The 21,193-nt window shown below is 43.0% G+C and overlaps 1 protein-coding gene across 1 annotated transcript in view; it reads left to right on the forward strand.

Annotated features, from left to right (window-relative positions):
- The window catches only part of LOC122813960 (zinc finger protein 665-like), a 281,546-nt gene that overhangs the window by 59,501 nt on the left and 200,852 nt on the right, over positions 1–21,193 (forward strand). Inside the window, exon 2 of the mRNA XM_044086509.1 lies at positions 13,619–13,714. Coding sequence (XP_043942444.1) covers positions 13,619–13,714 — 96 coding nt within the window. The remainder of the gene's footprint in view (positions 1–13,618; positions 13,715–21,193) is intronic.

Consider the following 21,193-nt stretch of genomic DNA (forward strand, 5'->3'; position numbering starts at 1 on the left):
TGCATATCAATGTTCTAGAGATGAGAGCAGTGCTCTTAGCGTTGCTAGCACTTCAGGACTTTCTTCCCTTGGGAACAATTGCATTCAATCGGACAACATGTCTGTTGTCTGGTACATCAACAAGCAAGGGGGAACAAGGTCTTACCCTCTTTGTCGAGAAGCCATGAGAGTTTGGGAATGGGCAATCTCCACCAATCGCTTTCTAATAGCAACGCACATTCCGGTCGGTCCAACATCCTAGCGGACAAGCTCAGTCGCACCATTCTGACCCCTTAGGAGTGGTCTCTCAATTGTCAAGTAGCGGAACGCATATTCGCACGGTGGGGAACCGCTTCATGCGATCTTGTTGCTTCTCCCTCAAACACCAAGTGCGACAGTCTTTTCGCTCTAATACCTCCTCCCGGAGGTACCCCAAGAGACGCTCTGGTGCATGCTTGGCCACCCGGTCTTCTGTATGCCTATCCACCCTTGCCTCTGATGCTCCAAGTTCTTCAGAAAGCCTCTCGGGTGGGTTGCAGAATGATTCTCATTGTCTGCTCTGGCCTCGACAGATCTGGTTCCCCTTCCTAAGGTCTCACTCGGTGAATCCTCCTTGGATTCTAGATCCCATCCCGGATCTGATATCCCATCCATCCTGCATTCCTCCTCCGAATCTGGACAACCTGAAGCTGACCGCTTGGCTGCTCCAGTTCCACTCTTGATTAGGACTCCCGTTATTTCATCACCGGTTAAGGCAATTTTGGTGGCAGCTCATAAACCATCCACTAGAAAGGTTTACCGAAGCAAGTGGAAACGTTTCTTTGTGGGCGGAGCGGCAAGGCCTGAATCCCTTCACGGTTCCTCTTCCTTTAGTGCTTGACTTTCTAACCACTCTCTTTAACGATGGTGCCAGCAGTTCCACAGTCAAAGTACAACTGGCGGCTATTTCTCACTATCACATTGGCCATGACTCTAATCCTCTTATGTCAGCCAAATTGTGTAAAATTTTTCTTAAAGGTACTTTCTTCTCAGGCCCCTATAAAACAAGCAGTTCCTCCTTGGGACCTCTCTCTGGTCCTACAGGCCTTGACCGCCCCTCCTTCGAGCCAGCGGCTACGGTGGATCTCAAATTCTTGTCCTACAAGACAGCCTTTTGGTAGCCATTACATCGGCCAAGAGAGTTTCTGAACTTCAAGCATTATCAGCTAAACCTCCTTACTTGGTATTTCATCCGGACCGTGTCTACCTCAGGACCAACCCATCCTTTCTTCCTAAAGTCGCTTCTGAAGCAAACATCAATCAGTCCATTAACCTCCCTGTTTTCTTCCCTAAATATGAAAACAAAGGTGAATATAAGCTACATTCACTAGATGTTCACAGGCAACTTAGATTTTATCTGAACAGGACGGCTGGTCATAGGCAATCCGACCAGCTGTTTATTTCCTTTGCAAAATTCAATTTGGGCAAGCCAATCTCTAAAGTTTCTCTGTCCCGCTGGATTTCACAGTGCATCTTATTGGCTTATCAAGCTTCAGGAAGGCCCGCACCGGAGGGTGTTCATGCCCATTCAACCCGGTCAGTATCTACCTCGGCAGCCTTCAAGGCTAGGATTCCTCTAGATGATATTTGTGCAGCAGCCACGTGGGCTTCATCTCATACGCTTATTTCCCACTATAAGTTGGATCTTGCATCTAGGGTAGAGCATCCTTTGGCTCCGGTGCTCGAATATCCTTCCATGATGGCGCCCAAGATTCAGGTAGCTGGGGACTCTGTCCCACAGGTTGCAGACAATGAATATCCTACTTCAGATTTAGAAGTTATGTACTCACCATAACGTTCCATCTGAGTAGGTGTATTCATTTGTCTGCAACCATCCCGCCCTCCTATCCCCCTGGCCTTTCAGTTTCCTGCATATTCCATGTTACCCTTTTTAGGGTGTTGTTGCTTTGGCAAACTCGATCTGAGGTCATGAGGGTAGAGCAGGGCATTATGGGTGAGGGGAGGAGCTGAGAGCTTGGATCCATAGCTGGAAAACCATGCCAGTTCGGATCCGATATCGGATCCATAACCCACAGGTTGCAGACAAATGAATACACCTACTCAGATGGAACGTTATGGTGAGTACATAACTTCTAATTTTCCTTTAAATACCAGTTCAGACTGATGGAAAGATCAACATTATTCAGTAAGCTCTGTGTGCTTTCACAAACCATCTAAAATGCCAGTATCTCAGAACAATGTCATGGTAACTAAATGGAGAAAGGAAAACACTAATTTGTGTTGTCTAAACCATGTGATATAGGTTCATAGGCAAGTACTAGGTAGTCACTTTTTTGAGCCATTTTAAGCCCAACCAATCCCCCCCCCCGTATTCTGTGTCTGTGAGGTAAGCCACTTGGGTGGGTTTTATTCACCTAGATGTTGGTGTGTTGTACTGTGGCAAGTTATTTCCTTGCCCTTAGTAAATTCAGCGAATTGCTGAAGTGATTTTCGCTGATTAGGGATCGATGAATAGGTGTTCGCCATAATAAGCTTTTGGCAAACTAATATAGACCCCGTAGCTGTACATAGAGTTGCAGAGATTCAAACAGTGATGTAAAACAAAGCCCCAAAAATAGTATAGGAATACAATTTGCACATGTTTTAATCTAGTGAACTAAATTATAAGAGAGAAAAAAGCAAGAGGAGAGGCAAGTTTGTCAAAGTTAGAAGTATTACAAAAGAATGCATTATAGAGACAGCAGATAAGTAGAGAGTACTGAGGGGAGAGGAGGGGAAGAGTCGGTAAAGAAGAAGTGAGCTGAGGAGAGAAGGAGATAGGAGTGAGGGAGGAGAAAATTGGAGGCGATTTAGTGTAATAGACCAGGCAAATCGGGTTATAAGGAACTAGAAGGTATAAAGTTAGGGAGAAATGACAAGGATAAGTAGAGAGATATATAGGGAAAAATATGAGGATAAGTAATCAGTGCAGGTTAGATATGTATGTTGAGATTAAAAGTAAGAGTAGAGAAAGTGCGAAGGGATTATCCAGGAGAAGAACATGAGCAGAATGAGTTGTTGCACATGGAGCCTTTTAGGAGCTTTTTGAAGTGCGCTAAGGAGCTTTTTGAAGTGCGTTAAGTTGGGATTTGATATAATGGTCCATGGAACAATATTCCATATTTTGGAGACATATTTAGAGTAGAGAGAGAGTCTCCAACTTTATTGTATTTAGAGACTTGTAATAAGAATTTGTTGGAAGATCAGAGAGAACAATTGTTAGTGTAGGGTTGAAGCATTAACTGAAGGGCAGGGGTATTTTCAGATTGATGGACTAGTCTGTGAGCAATGATAAGTTAATTGTAAGTAAAGTGATGGGGAAGTTCAAGTCAGCGGAGGTGATGTAAGGCCGAGCAGTGATGAGATCTGTGTGGAAGGTTAGCAAATTTTGCGAACTTTATTACAACAGATTGCAGGCTTAGCTAGATCAGTTGTATTTAGTTCATGAAGACAGAAGAGGCATAAAGTAAGGTGGAGAGAAGGAGAGTTCTGGCTACATATTGTCTAGTATTAATTGTAAAGAAATGCTTGAATGTATCCAGTGAGCCAAGTTTAGTAGGAGTTTTCTTGGTGGACTGTGCTAGGTGTAAGTCGAATTTCAGGTTTTCAATTGGCACACCTAGTAGTTTTGAGTGGGATATGTCAGAAATGATGGTGGATGACTGTATTTGGAATGAAGTAGGAGGATTGTGTGATTTACTGAGGTGAAAGAGCATCAGTTTGGCCTTGGAAGGGTTCAGAATCAGTTGTGATTCTGATAGCCATGATTTGACTGATAAGAAAGACTTTTGAGTTGTGGATGCAAGTAGATTTAGGGAAGGTGCAACACGTATAAGAGTTGAATCCTCTGCAAATTGGACAATGGAGGCCGAAGGAATTGGAGTGGAGTCATTTGGTGAAAATAATGAAAAGTAGTGGACCTATAATAGAGCTTTGGGGTACACCCCAAGGTGACAGGCAGGAGGGAAGAGAGTTCTTGTTGCCATTTGACAGGTTGCTGTTAACCAGACAAGTAACTATGAAACCACACTAGAGCAGAGGGACTAAGTTTTAGAGTGTTTAGTTCGTTGAGTAGTTTCTGATGGGGAAACTGTATCAAAGGCTTTAGAAAGATCTAAGACGATGGAAGAAACAAATTGTCCATTATTTCTGTAATGGCTTATGGTGTCAGTGAAGCTTAGGTGGGCAGTAGTGGTGATGTGGTATAGAGTAGCTATTTTTAGGAAGATAGGTTGTTTGCAGCAAGGGTTGTGGGTTTTAGTTTGGAGAGTATTTTTTTATGGTGATAATTTGAACCGGTTTGAAGGAAACTGTGTTGCTGGTATAGCTGGCTGACGTTGGGATATTTGGTGGAGTATTGAACTGAGAATTAGTAATAGATTCAACCGAGTTTGTAAAGAAAGTGTCGAATTGCATAGCAATGCTGTCAGACTCTGAGGAGGTTGAGGGGGTAGGGGTAGAAGACTTTCTGGGTTGAAGGAGCTTTTTTACAGTTGACCAAAATTTCATGGGATTGTTGTAGTGATGTTACTGTGTGGGAGTATGGTTTGACTGTTTGTTGAGTTTTAGTTGAGACTTAGCTTAGTTGCAAAGTTGTTTGCAAAGATCTAGGTTAGATTGATTTGTTACTGGTATGCCAGAGTGACCAGGCTTTGTCTTAATAAATTGTAGTGTCATTTGTTAGCCATGGAGCTTAATGAGATTTTAATCTAGCAGATGTTCTTCATGTTTCACTGTTGCCGTCATCACATTTGGGTTGTCTGCCTGCAGGTAGCCCTGAACCGGCCTGAATACCAGAATCTTCAGATTTCTGCGTCAGACGCTGTCGCTTCTTCCTTAACATCAGGTCGTCAGGGGTATAAAACATGCAGCCAATGCCATTACATCAGCCTTTCTTGCCGTGCGGTGCCCAAAGCAGACATAGTTCGCAAGTGCCAGTCGTCCGACTCCTGAAATTTTCGTTTTTGAGTTTCAGACCCGAAGTCTTCAAGAAAGCTACCACATTGGGGATCCTTTTTCTTGCTCTTAACTGATGTCAGTAAAAGTTAACAATTGTCTTACCTGTGGAAAGCAAACCACAAAACCCCAGCTATCTGCAAGGAAAATACTGCAAGCTCTGGGGTTCATGGTCTCTTGCATTCTACTAATTCCATATGCAAGACTGCATATGAAGAAACTCCAATGGTATCTAAAATGCCTATGGTGTAAACATTCTCAGGACCTGGAAACAATGATTTTTATCATTCCTTGTATAAAGACAGAGTTCCTCTGGTGGGAGAGTCCTGCTATCACAAGTGACTCCCTTTCTCTCTACCCCCTGCCACCCAAATCCTAACAGACGCATCAGACTATGCATGGGGGACTCACATGGCAGGGCAGTGCATTCAGGGCAAATGGAACCCAAGACAGATACACCTGCATATCGATCAAAAAGAAATGTTAGCTGTACAGAATGCTCTGACAGCCTTCAAAGACCATATTTTTCCAGGACAACTATTGTTAAAGACAGACAACACCACAGTTATGTGGTACATAAACAAGCAGGGGGAACCCACTCATACCCTCTCTGCAGACTAGCTATGGCTCTGTGGGACACAGCCTTGAGCTACCAAGTACACCTACAAGCACAATTCCTGCCAGGCAAACTAAATTTACTGGCAGACGACTTAAGCAGAAATCTCATGGACCCACATGAATGGAAACTAGAACCTAAAATATTCAACCTCTTGAACAAATGGTGGACTCCAGAGGTAGACCTGTTCGCCTTCCCTCAGAACTACCAATTGAACAAATTCTGCACAAGAACTCCCCACAGTCAAGCTTGGAAAGTGGATGCCCTGTCCTTTACCTGGGAAAGCCTCTCGGTTTATGCCTTTTCCCCCTCTGCCTCTCCTCTCGAAGGTTCTACTAAAGATCAAACAGAACAAGCCAAGGACAATAGTGATTGCACCAGACTGGCCATGCCAGCACTGGTACTCCCTCTTGCGCAGTATGACACTGCTATAACCATGGCACCTGCCTCAGACCCCTTCCCTGCTGTCCCAGCAGGCGGGCCAGATTCTGCACCCTCCGCTTCAAAACCTGAACCTTGCAGCCTGGCTAATTCCTTGAGCTCTCCCCTAGCATCTGTCAGTAAGCAGGTACTGGATGTCATTTTGGAGACAAGGAGGCCTAGTGCTAGAAAATCCTATGCTGAAAAGTGGAAAAGATACTGTTCCTGGAGCCACCCTCAGGGGATGGGCACAACGGTGCCCAGATTACCTTATATTCTACAGTATTTAATAGAAATGTTCCACAAGGGCCTATCCTTCTCGTCAATTAAAATTCATGCCTCTGCCATTTAGAAATGAAGGATTAGGGAAATATTTCAAATTGTAGGGGAAACTCCCACAACAGAATAAAGGTATTTGATTCTGATGAAGTCTCTGGATAAGAGATGAAAGCGCTTAATCCGATATCTTTTGTGCTGTGTGTTTTTTAATAAACTGTTGAAGTGAATGGCTGAGACTTGTGGATTTTTGAATGGGACAGCCTCTATTGGATGACTACCTGAAATTCATCATTAGATTGCTATTATCTAGTACAGGAAAAAGTGAAAATATGCCATATGTATATAGATTTTCTCCTTCTGCATGTAATATTGCTTTATGAAACTGTGCTTCTCAGACCAGAGGAAAACATTACAAAGAACATCTCAGGTGTGCTTGAATGCTCATGGAAGTAGTACCATCAGTAGTGAAAGTGAGAGTTAACATTGTAACTATTTCTGACCACAGCATACTGTGTGAAGATGTGAGAGTTAACATTGTAACTATTTCTGACCACAGCATACTGTGCGAGGATGTGAAGGTTAACATTATAACGATTTCTGACCACAGCATATTGGGTGAGGAATTCAGTATATATTTTTTTTTTGTGAGACTTGAAATCTCAGCACATGGCAAAGATAGGATCACGTTACAGAAAAATGAATATCAAGTTTTGTACAGAGATGGGCAGAAAGCAACAACAACAATTAAGGATAACTTCTCAACAGGACCTGATGGGTTAAATGTCCTTTTCTTGAGTAAAGTAATTTTTAAAGGGTTCAAGCAGCGTTTGTACCTCCTGTATGTATAGAATCATTTGTGACACCTATACATAACTGTCCACCATGTTGCAGTAATTACCCTTATCATCCCTAAGCCTTTCCAGTATAATTGATTAATGTTTTGAAAATATACTAATACAGAAATTGCTCAGGGAGGCAAAACAAGATTTAGATGTTGACCAGCATGGATTTATGGTCAATGATATCCTTGGTCAATTGTGATTGTTTCTTAACACATACTTGTCTTTGCTTTGTGATTGTTTCCAGCCCCTCATACGAGCAACTAACAGGGTCTCTACCCGCTTCACTCCCCACCCTGCCCCCTATTCCCTCCCGCCCCCGGTGGTCCCACCTTTATTGCACTCAAACCCCTCCCGTCTTTCTAATAGCCAACCACAGCACTAACCCAACACTACCTCCTCCATCTTCCCACTACTATCACACCTCCTCAACTAACATGTACAAGCATACCTTTCCTATGCTCACTGCATGCACTCTCCTTGTATATCTTACATCCTACCAAAGCTCCATCATTCCCCCACTCAACCACTACCACTGTACTACTACTCACACCACCACTCATGTCTCACCCACACTCAGCTCCCTTCCCATCAGCTCAAGAACCATCCCTATGCACCCCCACATATTCTACCAACTATATTACTCAAACATAAAGCATCCCTACAACTTAACATAGTAACCCTCACACCATACCTATTACCCACAGAGCACAATCATAAAGTTTCCCTTATAAACAAACATATTCAAAAACTGAGAAAACTAATAATCTCATGCTTATCAAAACTAGCCCTAAGTGGAGACATCCACCCCAATCCTGGCCCTACCATCTCCAACCCCAGTCTTCATAATCAGACTAGAAACCACAACTTCTCCCATATTATGCCAATAGAAAGCCAAGTGACTTCCTTCTACTATGCCTAAATATTAGAAGTATATCCAACAAAGTCCATGAACTCCATGCCACCATAGACTTGTACTCCCCAGATATAGTCATCCTGACAGAAACCTGGCTAAAACCTTGCATTACCAGTGAGCAAATACTCCCTACAGGTTACGGCATACTAAGAGTAGACCGGCTAAACAAAAAAGGAGGTGGTGTAGCTATAATATTTAAACAGCATCTAAACATCCAGATCTTAAAATCATCAGCTCCACAAATAGGCAATGAAGAAATAATATATACCAACCTCAAAATTAACCAGAACAAAACCATCAACATAATTGGATGCTACTTCCCACCTGGCCAAAACATCCCTCCCCTAGAAAACCTCCTCAGCTGGTCTACCCACCATCTCCCCAAGAAACTATCATCTTAGGTGATTTCAATATTGACTGGCAATCCTGTTCTGGCAACAATCCAACCCATCATGTACAGCTTCATGGCTTCACTCAACTAGTCCAGTCACCAACCAGGATAAATAAAAACTCCACCAAGCACACTACCCTGGATTGGATACTAGTCAGTAAGAGCCCCCAGTCATATATAACAGGCTGCTTATCAGATAGCCTCAGTGATCACTCCCCAACATTCCTACTCAAAAAATACCTATACCAAGCTAAACCTGTCATCTACCATCAAATACGTAAAAAACTAAACTTAACCCACTTGCATTCATCTCATCCCTCAAAGAATGTAACTGGCATCCTCTAAAGTACCTCAGTCTAGATGATGCAGTTGAATTTTTTAATACTACCTTCCTGAACATCCTTAATTACCATGCCCCCATAAGATTCTCCAGAACCAAAGCACAACCCTCCCCATGGCTACAGAAAACCACTAAGTCAGAAATGAAAAACAGGGATAAAGCCTGGGAGCACTTGCGCAAAACCAAAACCCCCTCAGCTAGACAGAAATTCCTAGAACTACGCAATAGAGACAAAAAGCTAATAAAACAGGACAAATCCCAATACTACCAGTCTGCCCTAGACTCCTCACAACACAGCCCCAAACAATTCTAGTCCTCCATAAACTTCATCCTCCACCCAGGTAAAGTCAGTACCCCTCCTAACATCCCTCACTCCTCAGAAAATATTGCTACCTCATTCAACACACACTTCACCCAAACCATACTATCACTAGCTAAACAACATAACCCCCCTCCCCTCCAACCCACACCTTCAACTAGTAATCTCCCCACTGCCTTCTCTTTTTCTCCTGTACCTACCTCCAACATAAACTCTTAACTAAACTTAAACCCACCAAATTAGCAGCAGACAGCCTCCCAAGTGAATACCTACAAATCGCAGCTGATGCTCTGGCTTATCCAGTATCCATCTTGATTAACCGATCTCTGTCAGAAAGTTATGTTGCCACACTGTGGAAAGTATCACATATAATTCCCCTCCACAAAGGCGGACCCTCCACAGAACTCACCAATTACTGCCCCATAGCTATTCTCTCTCCACTCTCCAAAATACTAGAGAGATGCATACACTCTTAGGTCTCAGACTACCTCCTTACTAACAACCTCCTTTCCAGTACTCAGCATGGTTTCCGACCAAACCATAGCACCACCACTGCCTTACTCTCCTTTACTAACACTATCCTTCAGCATAAAAACAATGGCTATCTCTCCTCTGCTACTTTCCTAGACCTATCTAAAGCATTTGACATGGTCCCACACAAACAACTTATCTCTGTCCTCAATAACCTATCCTTCTCACAATCGGTCACCAACTGGTTTCATAGTTACCTGTCTGACCGCCAACAATCCATTGTATGGCAGAATGACACATCTCCCCAACTACCTGTCTCCATAGGGGTTCCCCAAGGCTCCATCCTTGGACCCCTACTCTTCTCTGTTTACACCAATAATCTAGCCTCTGCCACCAGACATGGCACACTCATACAATACGCAGATGACTCGACCATCATCTGCTCAGCCCAGTCCCTACCAAAACTGCAAAAAGTCACACAGGAAGCCTTTTCCTGTGTTGAAACATGGTTATCCGATGCCCGATTAATACTCAACCCAAACAAAACTAAACTACTCATCTTCCAACCCACCAAACATACTCAAAACAACTCTCACTTTAACATCACAGCAAAAGACAACACCACTATATACCCAACTGAACACACCAAATTGCTAGGAGTGGAAATAGACAATAAACTAAAATTTGACATTCACATATCCATGACTATAAAAAAAGTCCACAAAAAACTAGGAGCGTTATACAGAAATAAGCACTTTCTCACCAAAGCAACAAAGATTTCAATAGCAAATTCCCACCTTATCTCCACCCTACTTTATGCCTCTCCAATATATACCAACCTAAGGCAATGTGATCTAAACAAGCTAGAGACCTGCTACAACAAAATCGCCAAATTCGCCACAGGGGCATCCTACCGTAGTCACCACTGTCTCTCACTTGCTGAACTAGGCTGGCTTGAACTCCCTGACCTCCTTCAGTGGTATCAACTCTCACTCGCCCACAAACTAGTAAACCATCCACTAAATGTCCCATCCCTCCAGAATCTACTCCAACCCTATCGCACTACCAGACCACTAAGATCCAGCAGCAAAAATCACTTGCAGATCACTAAAGCCAATAACTCTGCTGGTGAAGCACTATTCTCTTGCGCCATAGCCAAATTATGGAACTCACTCCCACCCACAATTACCTCCGTACCATCATGCACCCACTTCAAAACTTTACTAAAAGTGCAACTAAAAACATGCTAGCTATGCTCTTGCAACTCCCACTCTAATATCATCCACCCCGTCCAACCACTACCTTTCTTTCCACTCCACTAACTACCTTGATTATAGCAAGCACAGATGCTCATAAGCCAGTACTTTTTATACAGCACAAACTTCTTCTTCTTGTAACATTTGTTAATGTCTGGTATGCACTTCACAGATAAAGATTCTAGTTGTCTACTGATGTACTATGTTCTTCATCTGTAAATATGTTGTAAGTAATTGCTATGTAAATTGTTAATCACTATGTAATCCAATGTAAATACTGTCTGTTTATTTTAACTGTGGAGCTTTTCTCCCTGGGCCTCCACTGAAAATGGACCTACGTCCAGTCGGACACTCCCGGTCAACAAATTTAAATAAATAAATAAATGGAACAACACTGTTTGACTAATCGTATTGGCTTTTGCTTGAATCTGATTGATAAAGGGTTATATGCACTTGGGTAGGTCCAGGATTTTGACTCTGTAAACCAATGTAATCTCTGTGAATTTACAACTACATTAGTAAATGTTTAGAGGACTGAGTATACAGGGTGAGAATAAGGAACATGTACTCTGTTGAACTGTCTCTATTCATAGGCTACCAGCCGATTTAGAGGGAAGATGCTCCTAGTTTATAAATGCTACAAAAATTAATCAAATATTCCATATGGGGGATGATTTTTTACAGCACGTCTGTATGAGGATAGTCCATGCACTGTTATGTTATCAGACTGTAACTCAAGCCTAAAAAGGAAAACTGTCCATTATATGGCTGGGAGGTTCTGGAACTTGTTACTATTATGTATTAGGAAGGCAGAGAGTTTAGTTATCTTTTAGAACCAATTAGATGTGGTAATGCAGTGTTTCCCCATATTTATTTACATGCTGACAAATTCTGTACACTTAGCATCCACCGATCCAGGAAATTATAGACTCATCAGCCTAACTAGCCTGATCTGCAAGGCCATGGAACGGATTACCATGGACTTCATTAACAGGGACATTGGCAACCTCCATACACTTGACCCTACACAATTTGGCTTTGTCAAGGGGTGGTCATGTCTGTTGAATCTGGTTGACTTTTTTGAGATAGTCACCAAAGCCATGGATTAGGGGAACACTGTGTACACTGCCTACCTTGACCTGGCCAAAGCCTTCGACACTATTCCTCACTTGGGCATAGTAGATAAACTCTCTCAACTAGGCATCAATCCATATGTTACCAGATGGGTAGCAAACTGGCTCACTGATAGAACCCACCTAATCAAAATAGGAGAAGCCACCTCAAGCAGTAGACTCATAATGAGCAGAGTACCCCAGGGATCAGTCTTGGGGCATCTGTTATTCGGCATATACTTCTCTGAGGTGCAGCTGAAACCAGTGCGCTATGGCTGACCAGCAGTCATAAAGTCCCCAAGTGATGTGGATGCCCTCCATAAGGGTTTCCCACAAACAAATGACTGGTGCCAGAAATGTGGCCCCAAGCTGAATGCCAAAAAATGCATCATCATTATCCCCTTTGGGGAGAGTGACATCCACACACACGTTATCACATTAGTGGCAATGTCCTAAGTACACAATCAGTAGTGAGGGATTTGGGCACCCAGGTTGATAGCAACGTAACTTTTGACCACCATGTTGCTTTTGTTGTACGGAAAGCTTTCTAAATCTCCCACCTCTTAAGTAAGAGTATCTCATCCAGGGACAAAGAGGTCATAACATCCCTGTATTTTTTCCCTTATAATACCAATTATTGAGTACAATGTCCCCTTTGGCATGTACATCACAAAGCACATGCAGCAGCTGGGGGAGACCACAGAGGTTCCTCACCAGGGGAATCTAGGGCCTCAAACACCTACTCTACACAGATTGGCAAAAAGTCCTGTCCCTCTACTCAGTTTCATGCAAACTCCTCAGAGGTGATGTGTGACTGGCATACAAAGCAATCTTGGACCCCGCCTTGATGGGACTGCTGCATATCCGCAAGTCAAGCTGCACTTGAGCAACCCATATGTACGACCTCAACCTGGTCTGTGATATCAGTAGAACTTGTTGGCGGGACAGATTTGTGTCCCAGAGACTCCTCCATCTGTGGAATAGACTCCCTCTCCATGTCAAGCAGCATACCTCATTATCCCTTTTTAAGCGCAACCTGGATAACTGGATGAGAAATGGAAAATACACCCCTGGGTTTCCAACTGTGTCCCTGCTGGGCAGGGGCTCTGGGTGCAGACTTGTCTAAACATGGACTAAACTCTTGGCTAGGCTTATAAGGTCCTCAGACCCAGTAGCCTAGTAACTTCCTATGATTGAATAATAGCATTATATAACTTGAGGACTGGCTGTTTCCATCCCATCATGAGTTTTCCCTCCTTCCTTTTTGATAGAATAAGAAACTTTATTCGACAAAAGAAGATGGAAAGTGTATAAATCAATTTTTATAATTTATATGCATATTTGTGTTTACTATTATTATTCATGTTTTTTTTCTTTTATTCTTATTTCCTATTATTGGAAAATGTTTTTACTATGTGTGTAATCAAGGAGGTAAAGTTTGAACTCATGGTTTTGACAGCATGGGATATCTGTCACTAGTGGTTTTGAAAAGTATCTGTATGCTTGTCCATTTTTGCATTTCTTTCCAAGAAAAGTTAGTAGATTTATTAGTCAGTTTGGTGTATTACTCTCCAAATATATGTAAACATTTTAACAGCCAGCATTTTTATTTAGTTATTTAATTAATTTAAATTGTATATGCATGTATGTATGTATTAATTCATGTATTTATTTAATATCCACAGAACAAACTAAAAACAGCCTTATCATCTCTGGAATTAAAAGTCAAGCATCTTAAAGATCAGCAGAACACAACTGAGAAGGAACTCCTGGACATGCATGTAAGTAAAGTGACTGTGATAATTTCTGAGTGCCCTGAATGCAGGTGGTCAGTATCAAAGGTTCAAGACTATGTGTTGTGCTTTGTAGGTCTGTTTGTGGCTAGTGACAAAGAAAAGGTGAGCCAATTTTGGAACCTGAAGCAGTCAGGAAATTTTACTATTGGCCAGATAGATACCAACTTAAGGTTTATTTACTATTCTTTCACTTTATCCATTTATGTCACCAGACAGTTGATAGAATATTTAAGAAATCATTTATTGATTATTTTTGATATTAATCATTTAATAGTAAGGTCATAAGAAGTGTGTGTTGGGCAGATATAAAATGGTTATACCAAAAGATAAGTTTGAGTCTTTAAGTCTGATAAAGTGCTTCATGGGTGACACAAAGGTATAGTACTTGATGCTGAGGCTTCCATTTTAGGGAAGGAGGCTTCTTTATAGAATCTGCATATCCTTCTGACTATCAGGAGTTTGCTGTATTTTCTTCCAACACCCCATAATCTTGCCGGGAAGTTGAATTTGTAGTCTTTGTGTGTGTGTGTGTGTGTGTGTGTGTGTGTGTGTGTGTGTGTGTGTGTGTGTGTGTGTCTCTGTGTGTGTGTGTGTGTGTGTGTGTGTGTGTGTGTTGTATGAATACTGTAACAGACTGACATCTCATCAAGGATTTATTCTCTGACTACAAGGATTTGTTAATTTCCTTATGCCTGTTCATTGTCAGGACAGGATTTGCTGCCCCCACAATGCTGAATAAAATGAAGTGGAACTCAAAGTGAACGAATGAGCACTGCATGTGTCCAATACTCTTAGTGCCAGCTGAATCCAGAGTCTGCATGGTGTAATCTGTGCAGCAATTCATACGTACAATACACCAGATCCCAAGAGGTTTCTGTAAGCAGTTTTATACCCGAGTAAGGCTGGTGTCCATTCCACGCTGTCTCAAATATGTCTCCTGTGTGAAATCATTTTAACAGCTGCTGAAAACAAATTCACTAATTGCAATAACTGAACAATTGCCTCTAAGTAAAATACAGGTAATGGGTTCAAAGGTTTAGTTTTTACTAAATTTATTGCCAAAGAAGATCATAAAGAAACTATTGCATAACCCAATACTGGGAGGGGGCTGGAGATAATAATGCTGTATATTAAGTTGACTTTCTACCTATATCCACATTGGAAGTTTATGATCCCCCCCCCCTCCAGTCATCCTGACTGGTTTTAAAGGTTACCAGGAGTGTACTCTGATAGGTAAGGACAATCTAGTTCAGAAACTAAGTATACATTGGGTTAGTTACCTGTCATGCAATTTGGTGGGGTTGATGCCGTAGAGAAGGTGTTTGCCATGCTATTGGTTCCCTTTAGGTTAAGGGATTCAAACAGTGCTGGTTCATTTGTAGCCTAGAAGGCAAAGCAGAGATCACCCCTTAAGGTTCTGTATCACACTGACTAGAGGGACAGGGTTTTAGTATAACAGAGTAGTGAAGAGTACTCATTTTTTTCAAGGGGGCCATAGGGGAAGCATTGCCCTCCATATCCCCTAATTTAAATGCACTAACTGTTCAGTCATGCAACCATAGAGTAAAGAGAAACATCTTGACAGGGTGAAAACTGAAACTGTAGGAACTCTGACATCATTGTCAAGTCATACAATAGAAAAAAGTGTGAAATAAAAGCAACTTTGAGGAAATGGGAATTGAAGAAGTATTTGTCATCAATTTACTTGTTAACCACATGTAGGATAATCCCTTTGTTCCGTGTGATCCACAGTGCCCAGTGCTCTTTTCTGTTCTTTGTAACCAGAATGCATGGCTGTATTAGACACGTTAGTTCAGAGACTGATATGCCAGCACAACCAAATGAAATATCATTGTAACCTGTTGACCTATAGAAAGTTTTTTTTATGTCAAAACATATTCATACCACATTACAAGAATTCCATGAAGCAGTAAATATTAAATTCACATAAACAACCTATAATCCAAGCAACTACCTAAGCCTTTATACTATAATACCTGTGTTATGAATGGATGTGTGATAAGCATGTATTTGACTAATTGATTTGATGATTAATGAATTTGTACAGGTGGGTTCCTACTAATTTTGCCTTCTATGGGAATACAACAGAGCTAATGCATGTTGCTAATCTGTAAGGAGTTAAATTATTATAGATCATGTACACAAACGATGAGGTAATGCACTATATTCTGGAAATCAATTCAAGCATTTGAAAAGATTAGGAGACATGCCATTGGCTCATTTCATAATGATGAGTCCTCCTGGGACAAATCCAGTCCCGGCTTGTCAAGCCAGCATTGGGATAAAAAGTAAGCTCCGTGTAGACTTTGCCTGAAGCCTACATTGAGTTTGTGTTTGCCTGGGTGAGCAGCAGCGTATTTATGCAGTGCGCTGCATTCAAATGTAAACAAACAGTGTTTTATGGCTGACAACAGTGTTGACAGCCAGGAAACCATATAAAGCAATATGGATAGCAAACTTGCTTACATGAGAGCAAACTGGGTTAGTGGGATTGAATGGAATGCCTCTGTGATTACCAAGGTTTAGCATATGTTAATGTAGATGTTCCAAGCACAGCACAGGACATTGTATACAGTGCAGGGTATTGTGGAGTCCCATTGCAAGCAGTTTTTACAAATTGTGTAACTGATCTGTAAGGGTGCATGGACTGCCATTTATAATAAACAGACATGGGAAGTATGTTTGTTGAATAGGAACACAGAGATTAAGTTTAGAGATAAACACAGAGAAGAACAACAGGTGAAACATTGTAACATATCACAGATGAGGGCATGCAAAAGGAAGACAGTTGTAGCAGGAACACTAATCACATCTCCACATGGCACAGTACAAGACTGCACAGTGACAAAAGTAGTAACTGTCACACAGGGACATAACAGTGGAGAGGATGTTAGTGTGATACAAGCATCCAGACATAAGCAATGGAGAGGACTGTGACGCCCCTGCACTGGCCCAGTAATCAGTGAGTCTCAATCCTCACCACTAACACCAGTGAGGGATGCGCACATTGAGAAGATGAACAGTACACACACAGTAAAGTACAATTTCACTTAAGAGCACACCGAGATCACAGTCAGTCTGGGGCTGGTTTCTCCCTTTCTCTCCAGATCCCCAATAAGACCCCCCACTGGCACAACTATAGGGTTCAGATCTCAGCTGAGTAGTCAAGCCAAAACCTCCAGCTCCCTCTCTGTCCAACCACTGCTTCGTGTCCCTGCCCAAGTAACTGACACACCCACACACACTTTGAGATTTAAGTTATATACAAACACAGAGACACTCCTGGGGAAGGCTGGCACAGGTTGTCTAGCTATGCCCCCTTCTGCCCAGACTAGAAGGTAGTACCAACTGCCAATAGCCATTCTTATCAGCTACTCTAAAGGCCCGTACCAATTCTACTGTGCAATGATGTTCTTCATCTCACATTGCTGCAGTCCTTACACTTGGGTAGTCCGCTGTCCTCGGTCGGCCCGAATATCAAAGTATAAGGCTGACGTCGGTCAAGGCGCATTAGACTGACATCAGGACGTCAGGGTACAAATGCGCATGACCGACGTCATATCCTCAGTCTTTTTTGCCGCATGGTCCGATGCAGAAGCAGCGTTGCAAGTGCCGCTCGCTCTGAAATTTTTCAATTCGGAGTTTCAGACCGAGTCAAAGTTGGCTAAGTACCCGCTGGGGAATATTTTAGTTTTTCTTGCCTCAGTGGTTTACCGGATGTCAGAAAAAGTGAATAACTGTATTTCTTGTGGGAAACAGATACCACATAGAGATTATCATACTTTGTGTATTCCTTGTTTAGGGCCTGAGCACGACGTTGTTGGGTGTCGCTTTTGTGCTAGATTCAATAAGCGCACTATTAAGAGAAGGTTAGATTGTGCCAGGTTAGTCTTCGGGAAGCGGTGCAATTATAATATGCCGCCGGATGCTCCGGCGTCCGCTTCAAGAAGCGCAAGGATAAGGCAGCTAAGCCCAGGTTAGACGAGTCGTCCGTGCGGACGCCTTGGTTCTTTAGAGGTGTCGGTGGAGCTGGTGGTTCCACCGGAGGTTTCTCTGGAGTCCCAGGGGGAGACCTTGTTATTGCAAGATGTGGCCTCTCAGGAGGCAGGTCAGGCTGAAGGGGCTTCTCAGGTTACTGTACTCCCCTCCCTTCCCAGGGTGGTTAGGCCTTCTCCTTCTGTTTCCAAGGCTTCTCCCAGAGGCAGGCCAGCTTTAGCTTCAGTTGGTGTCACTCCTAGTTCTTCAGGATCTGTGCCCAAGAAGCATATGCTTAAAATGGCAGAAGATTTGATTACCTTGATTAGGGGTTCTTTGCCCCCTCCTGATAAGAGGCCTAGGGTGGAACCTGAGTTGGGGAGTTTTGAGCAGGCTTCAGATGTTTCAGAGTCTTCGGCTGAAGACTTGCAGGAGTACTCTCCTTATTCTGATTCTGATGTGGATGATTCTACTCCTTCTGCTTCTCCTCCTGAGGATTTTTCTTTTTCAGGGACTCTTCATTCCATGAGGGAGCATTTTAAGTGGGAAGGTCAGGACTTCTCTGATTCCAGGAAAAGGCTTAGGGAATTTTTGTTTCTACCCCAGCATAGACCTTTGGCTATACCTCCTGTTCTGGATGTTGTGGAGGATGTGTTTGCAGAGCGCTCTCTTAATCCTGATTCTTTGCCTCCTGCTCCTGTTAAGCCGGATAGGTATTATAGGGTGCCTGAAGCTCATAAGTATCTTTTTAAGAGTCCTAGGGCGGACCCAGAAACTGTTAGTCAGGGGCCTAAGGGTGTTAAGGCTTCTGTTGTTAAAAATCCGTTCCCCAGATAAAGAGGCCAGGGCTTTGGATAGATGGGGAAAGAAAGTCTATACTTCTTCTACCCTTGCTATGAGGGCTCTGAATTGCCAGTTTCACATGTTGAAATACCAAAACTATCTACTGTCTCAATTGAAGTCTAAGGTAGATGCTCTGGCGGAAGGTATTGACTGTAAAGAGTTACAAGATTTGGTACATGTCTCTGAACAAGTGGGTAAGCATTCTTTGCAATGTGGTTTTGATGCTGTACAGGCCTCGTCTAGGGTGGCTGCCACTGGATCAGTTCTTCGCAGGCACGCCTGGCTAAGGGATCAGAATTTAGCTGACCATGTTAAGACAAGGATTTTAGATGCTCCTTTACAATCTGATGTGTTATTTGGTTCACCTGTTGAGGCAGTCTTAAAGAAAATGGAAGATAAGGCTAAGTCTATGCAGACTGTTAAAGATTTTTTGCAGGTTCAGCCTCCAAAGTTTAGCAGAAATTGGCCTACCAAGGGGTGGACGTATCCTTCTTATGATTCCCAGTCTAGGGGTAGGTCTAGACGTGGTAGGGGCAGAGCTCAGGGCTCTTTCAGGCCTAGAACAGGGAGTTCCCCTGCACAGTCTTCGGTGAGGGCAGGGGTCAGTCCTTTCGTAAACAGACCCAATGACCTACCTTTTCAGCTGCCAGAGCCTTCTCGCCTGGCAGCACCTTTGGGAGGAAGGTTGGCACTTTTCAAGGAAAATTGGAGTTTAATTACCCAAGACAGATGGGTATTGGATATCATACACCAAGGTTACAGGTTTTATTTCCATACCTTGCCTCCTTTCAAAGGCATGCCAGACGTTCCTCCTCAGCAAAGAATAGAGGCTCACAAACAGATTTCTCTGCTGCTCCAAATGGGAGCCATACAACCGGTCCCTATGTCAGAAGTGGGCCTAGGATTTTATTCTCGCCTGTTCCTAGTACCAAAAAAGGGGAACACGTGGAGACCAATTTTGGATTTATCTATCCTCAACACTTATCTGGACATTCCCAAGTTCAAAATGTTGACGTTACAACAGCTTTTACCTCTGCTGGGCAAAGATCACTGGATGGTGACTCTGGATCTCAAGGAGGCTTACCTTCATGTTCCTATCAGGCTAAGTTGCAGGAAGTATCTACGCTGGCTGGGACTTCTCATTATCAGTTCTCTGCATTGCCCTTTGGCTTATCTACTGCCCAGAGTGTTCACGAAGGTTCTGGCTCCAGTGATAGCTTTCTTCAGGCTAAGAGGAATACAGATCTATCCTTATTTGGATGATTGCCTGATTCTGGCTCAAGGAAAGGACGAACTTCTTCATCATCTACACTATGTGATAGCAGTGCTAAGATGCCTGGGGTATTCTGTGAACGAAATAAAGTCCAGTCTAGTACCCTCTCAGGACATGTGCTTTCTGGGTGTGAGACTGAATACAGCATCCCAGATGGCCTTTTGACCCCGGACAAACAAAAGAATCTTTCTCTTTACTTCCATCAATTGTCTCATCAGTCCAGGCTGACTGCAAGGACAGTCCTTCAAGCCTTGGGGTTCATGGCATCTTGTATTCTGGTGCTTCCCAATGCCAAACTGCATATGAGGAAGCTACAATGGTATCTCAAAATGTATGGACACAGCACTGCCAAGATATGGACACTGTCATTCAGATAATACCTTGCATTCAAAAGGAATTTTTGTGGTGGGCTCAGGAATGTCACCTAAACAAGGGACTCTCTGTGACCCGCCAGAGGCGAGTCAGATTCTAACGACAGATGCCTCAGACAAAGCTTGGGGAGCTCATCTAAATGGAAAGTGGATACAAGACACGTGGCCTGCCAGACTTCTGCATCTACATATCAACCTGAAGGAGATGTTAGCAGTCCAATTTGCATTAATAGCTTTCAAGGATTTACTTCTTCCAGGGCAGGTGTTGATTCTAACAGACAACACAACTGTCATGTGGTACATCAACAAGCAAGGGGAACTCATTCTTATCCTCTGTGCAGACAAGCAATGATTTTGTGGGAGACTGCTCTCAGTTTAAAGCTAAATCTACAGGCAAGGTTTCTGCCGGAGCACAGAACTCCTTAGCAGATGTGTTGAGCAGACAAATTATGGATCCCCACGAGTGGAAATTGGATCCTCATGTGTTTCAGAAATTGACAGTGTCATGGGGAACTCCAGACATAGATCTGTTCGCTTCTCCACTAAACTACCAGCTGCCACAGTTTTGCACAAAAAGTTTTCATCCCACAGCTTGGAAAGTGGATGCTCTTTCCTTCAATTGGAGCAATCTTCATGTGTATGCGTTTCCACCTCTGCCTCTCCTCCCAAAGGTACTTCTGAAGGCCAGACAGGACAAGCCAAAGATGATTTTAATAGCTCCAGATTGGCCTCGACAGCATTGGTACCCGCTACTGAGAAGTCTGGTACGGGAGCCTCCATGGCCTTTACCTTCGATTCCTCACCTGCTGTCTCAGGAGAACAGTCATTTACTCAATGTCAAACTTCACTCTCTTCACCTGACAGCCTGGCATATTCTGTTTTAAACCCTGAGGGTTTCAGCTTCCACAGCAAGTTTTGAATGTTATTTTGGAGGCCAGAAGGCCTAGTACAAGGAAAGTGTACGCAGATAAATGGAAGAGA

Source organism: Protopterus annectens, chromosome 10.part0 (assembly GCF_019279795.1).
Source record: "Protopterus annectens isolate FY-2018-M chromosome 10.part0, PAN1.0, whole genome shotgun sequence".
Classification (NCBI taxonomy): domain Eukaryota; kingdom Metazoa; phylum Chordata; order Ceratodontiformes; family Protopteridae; genus Protopterus; species Protopterus annectens.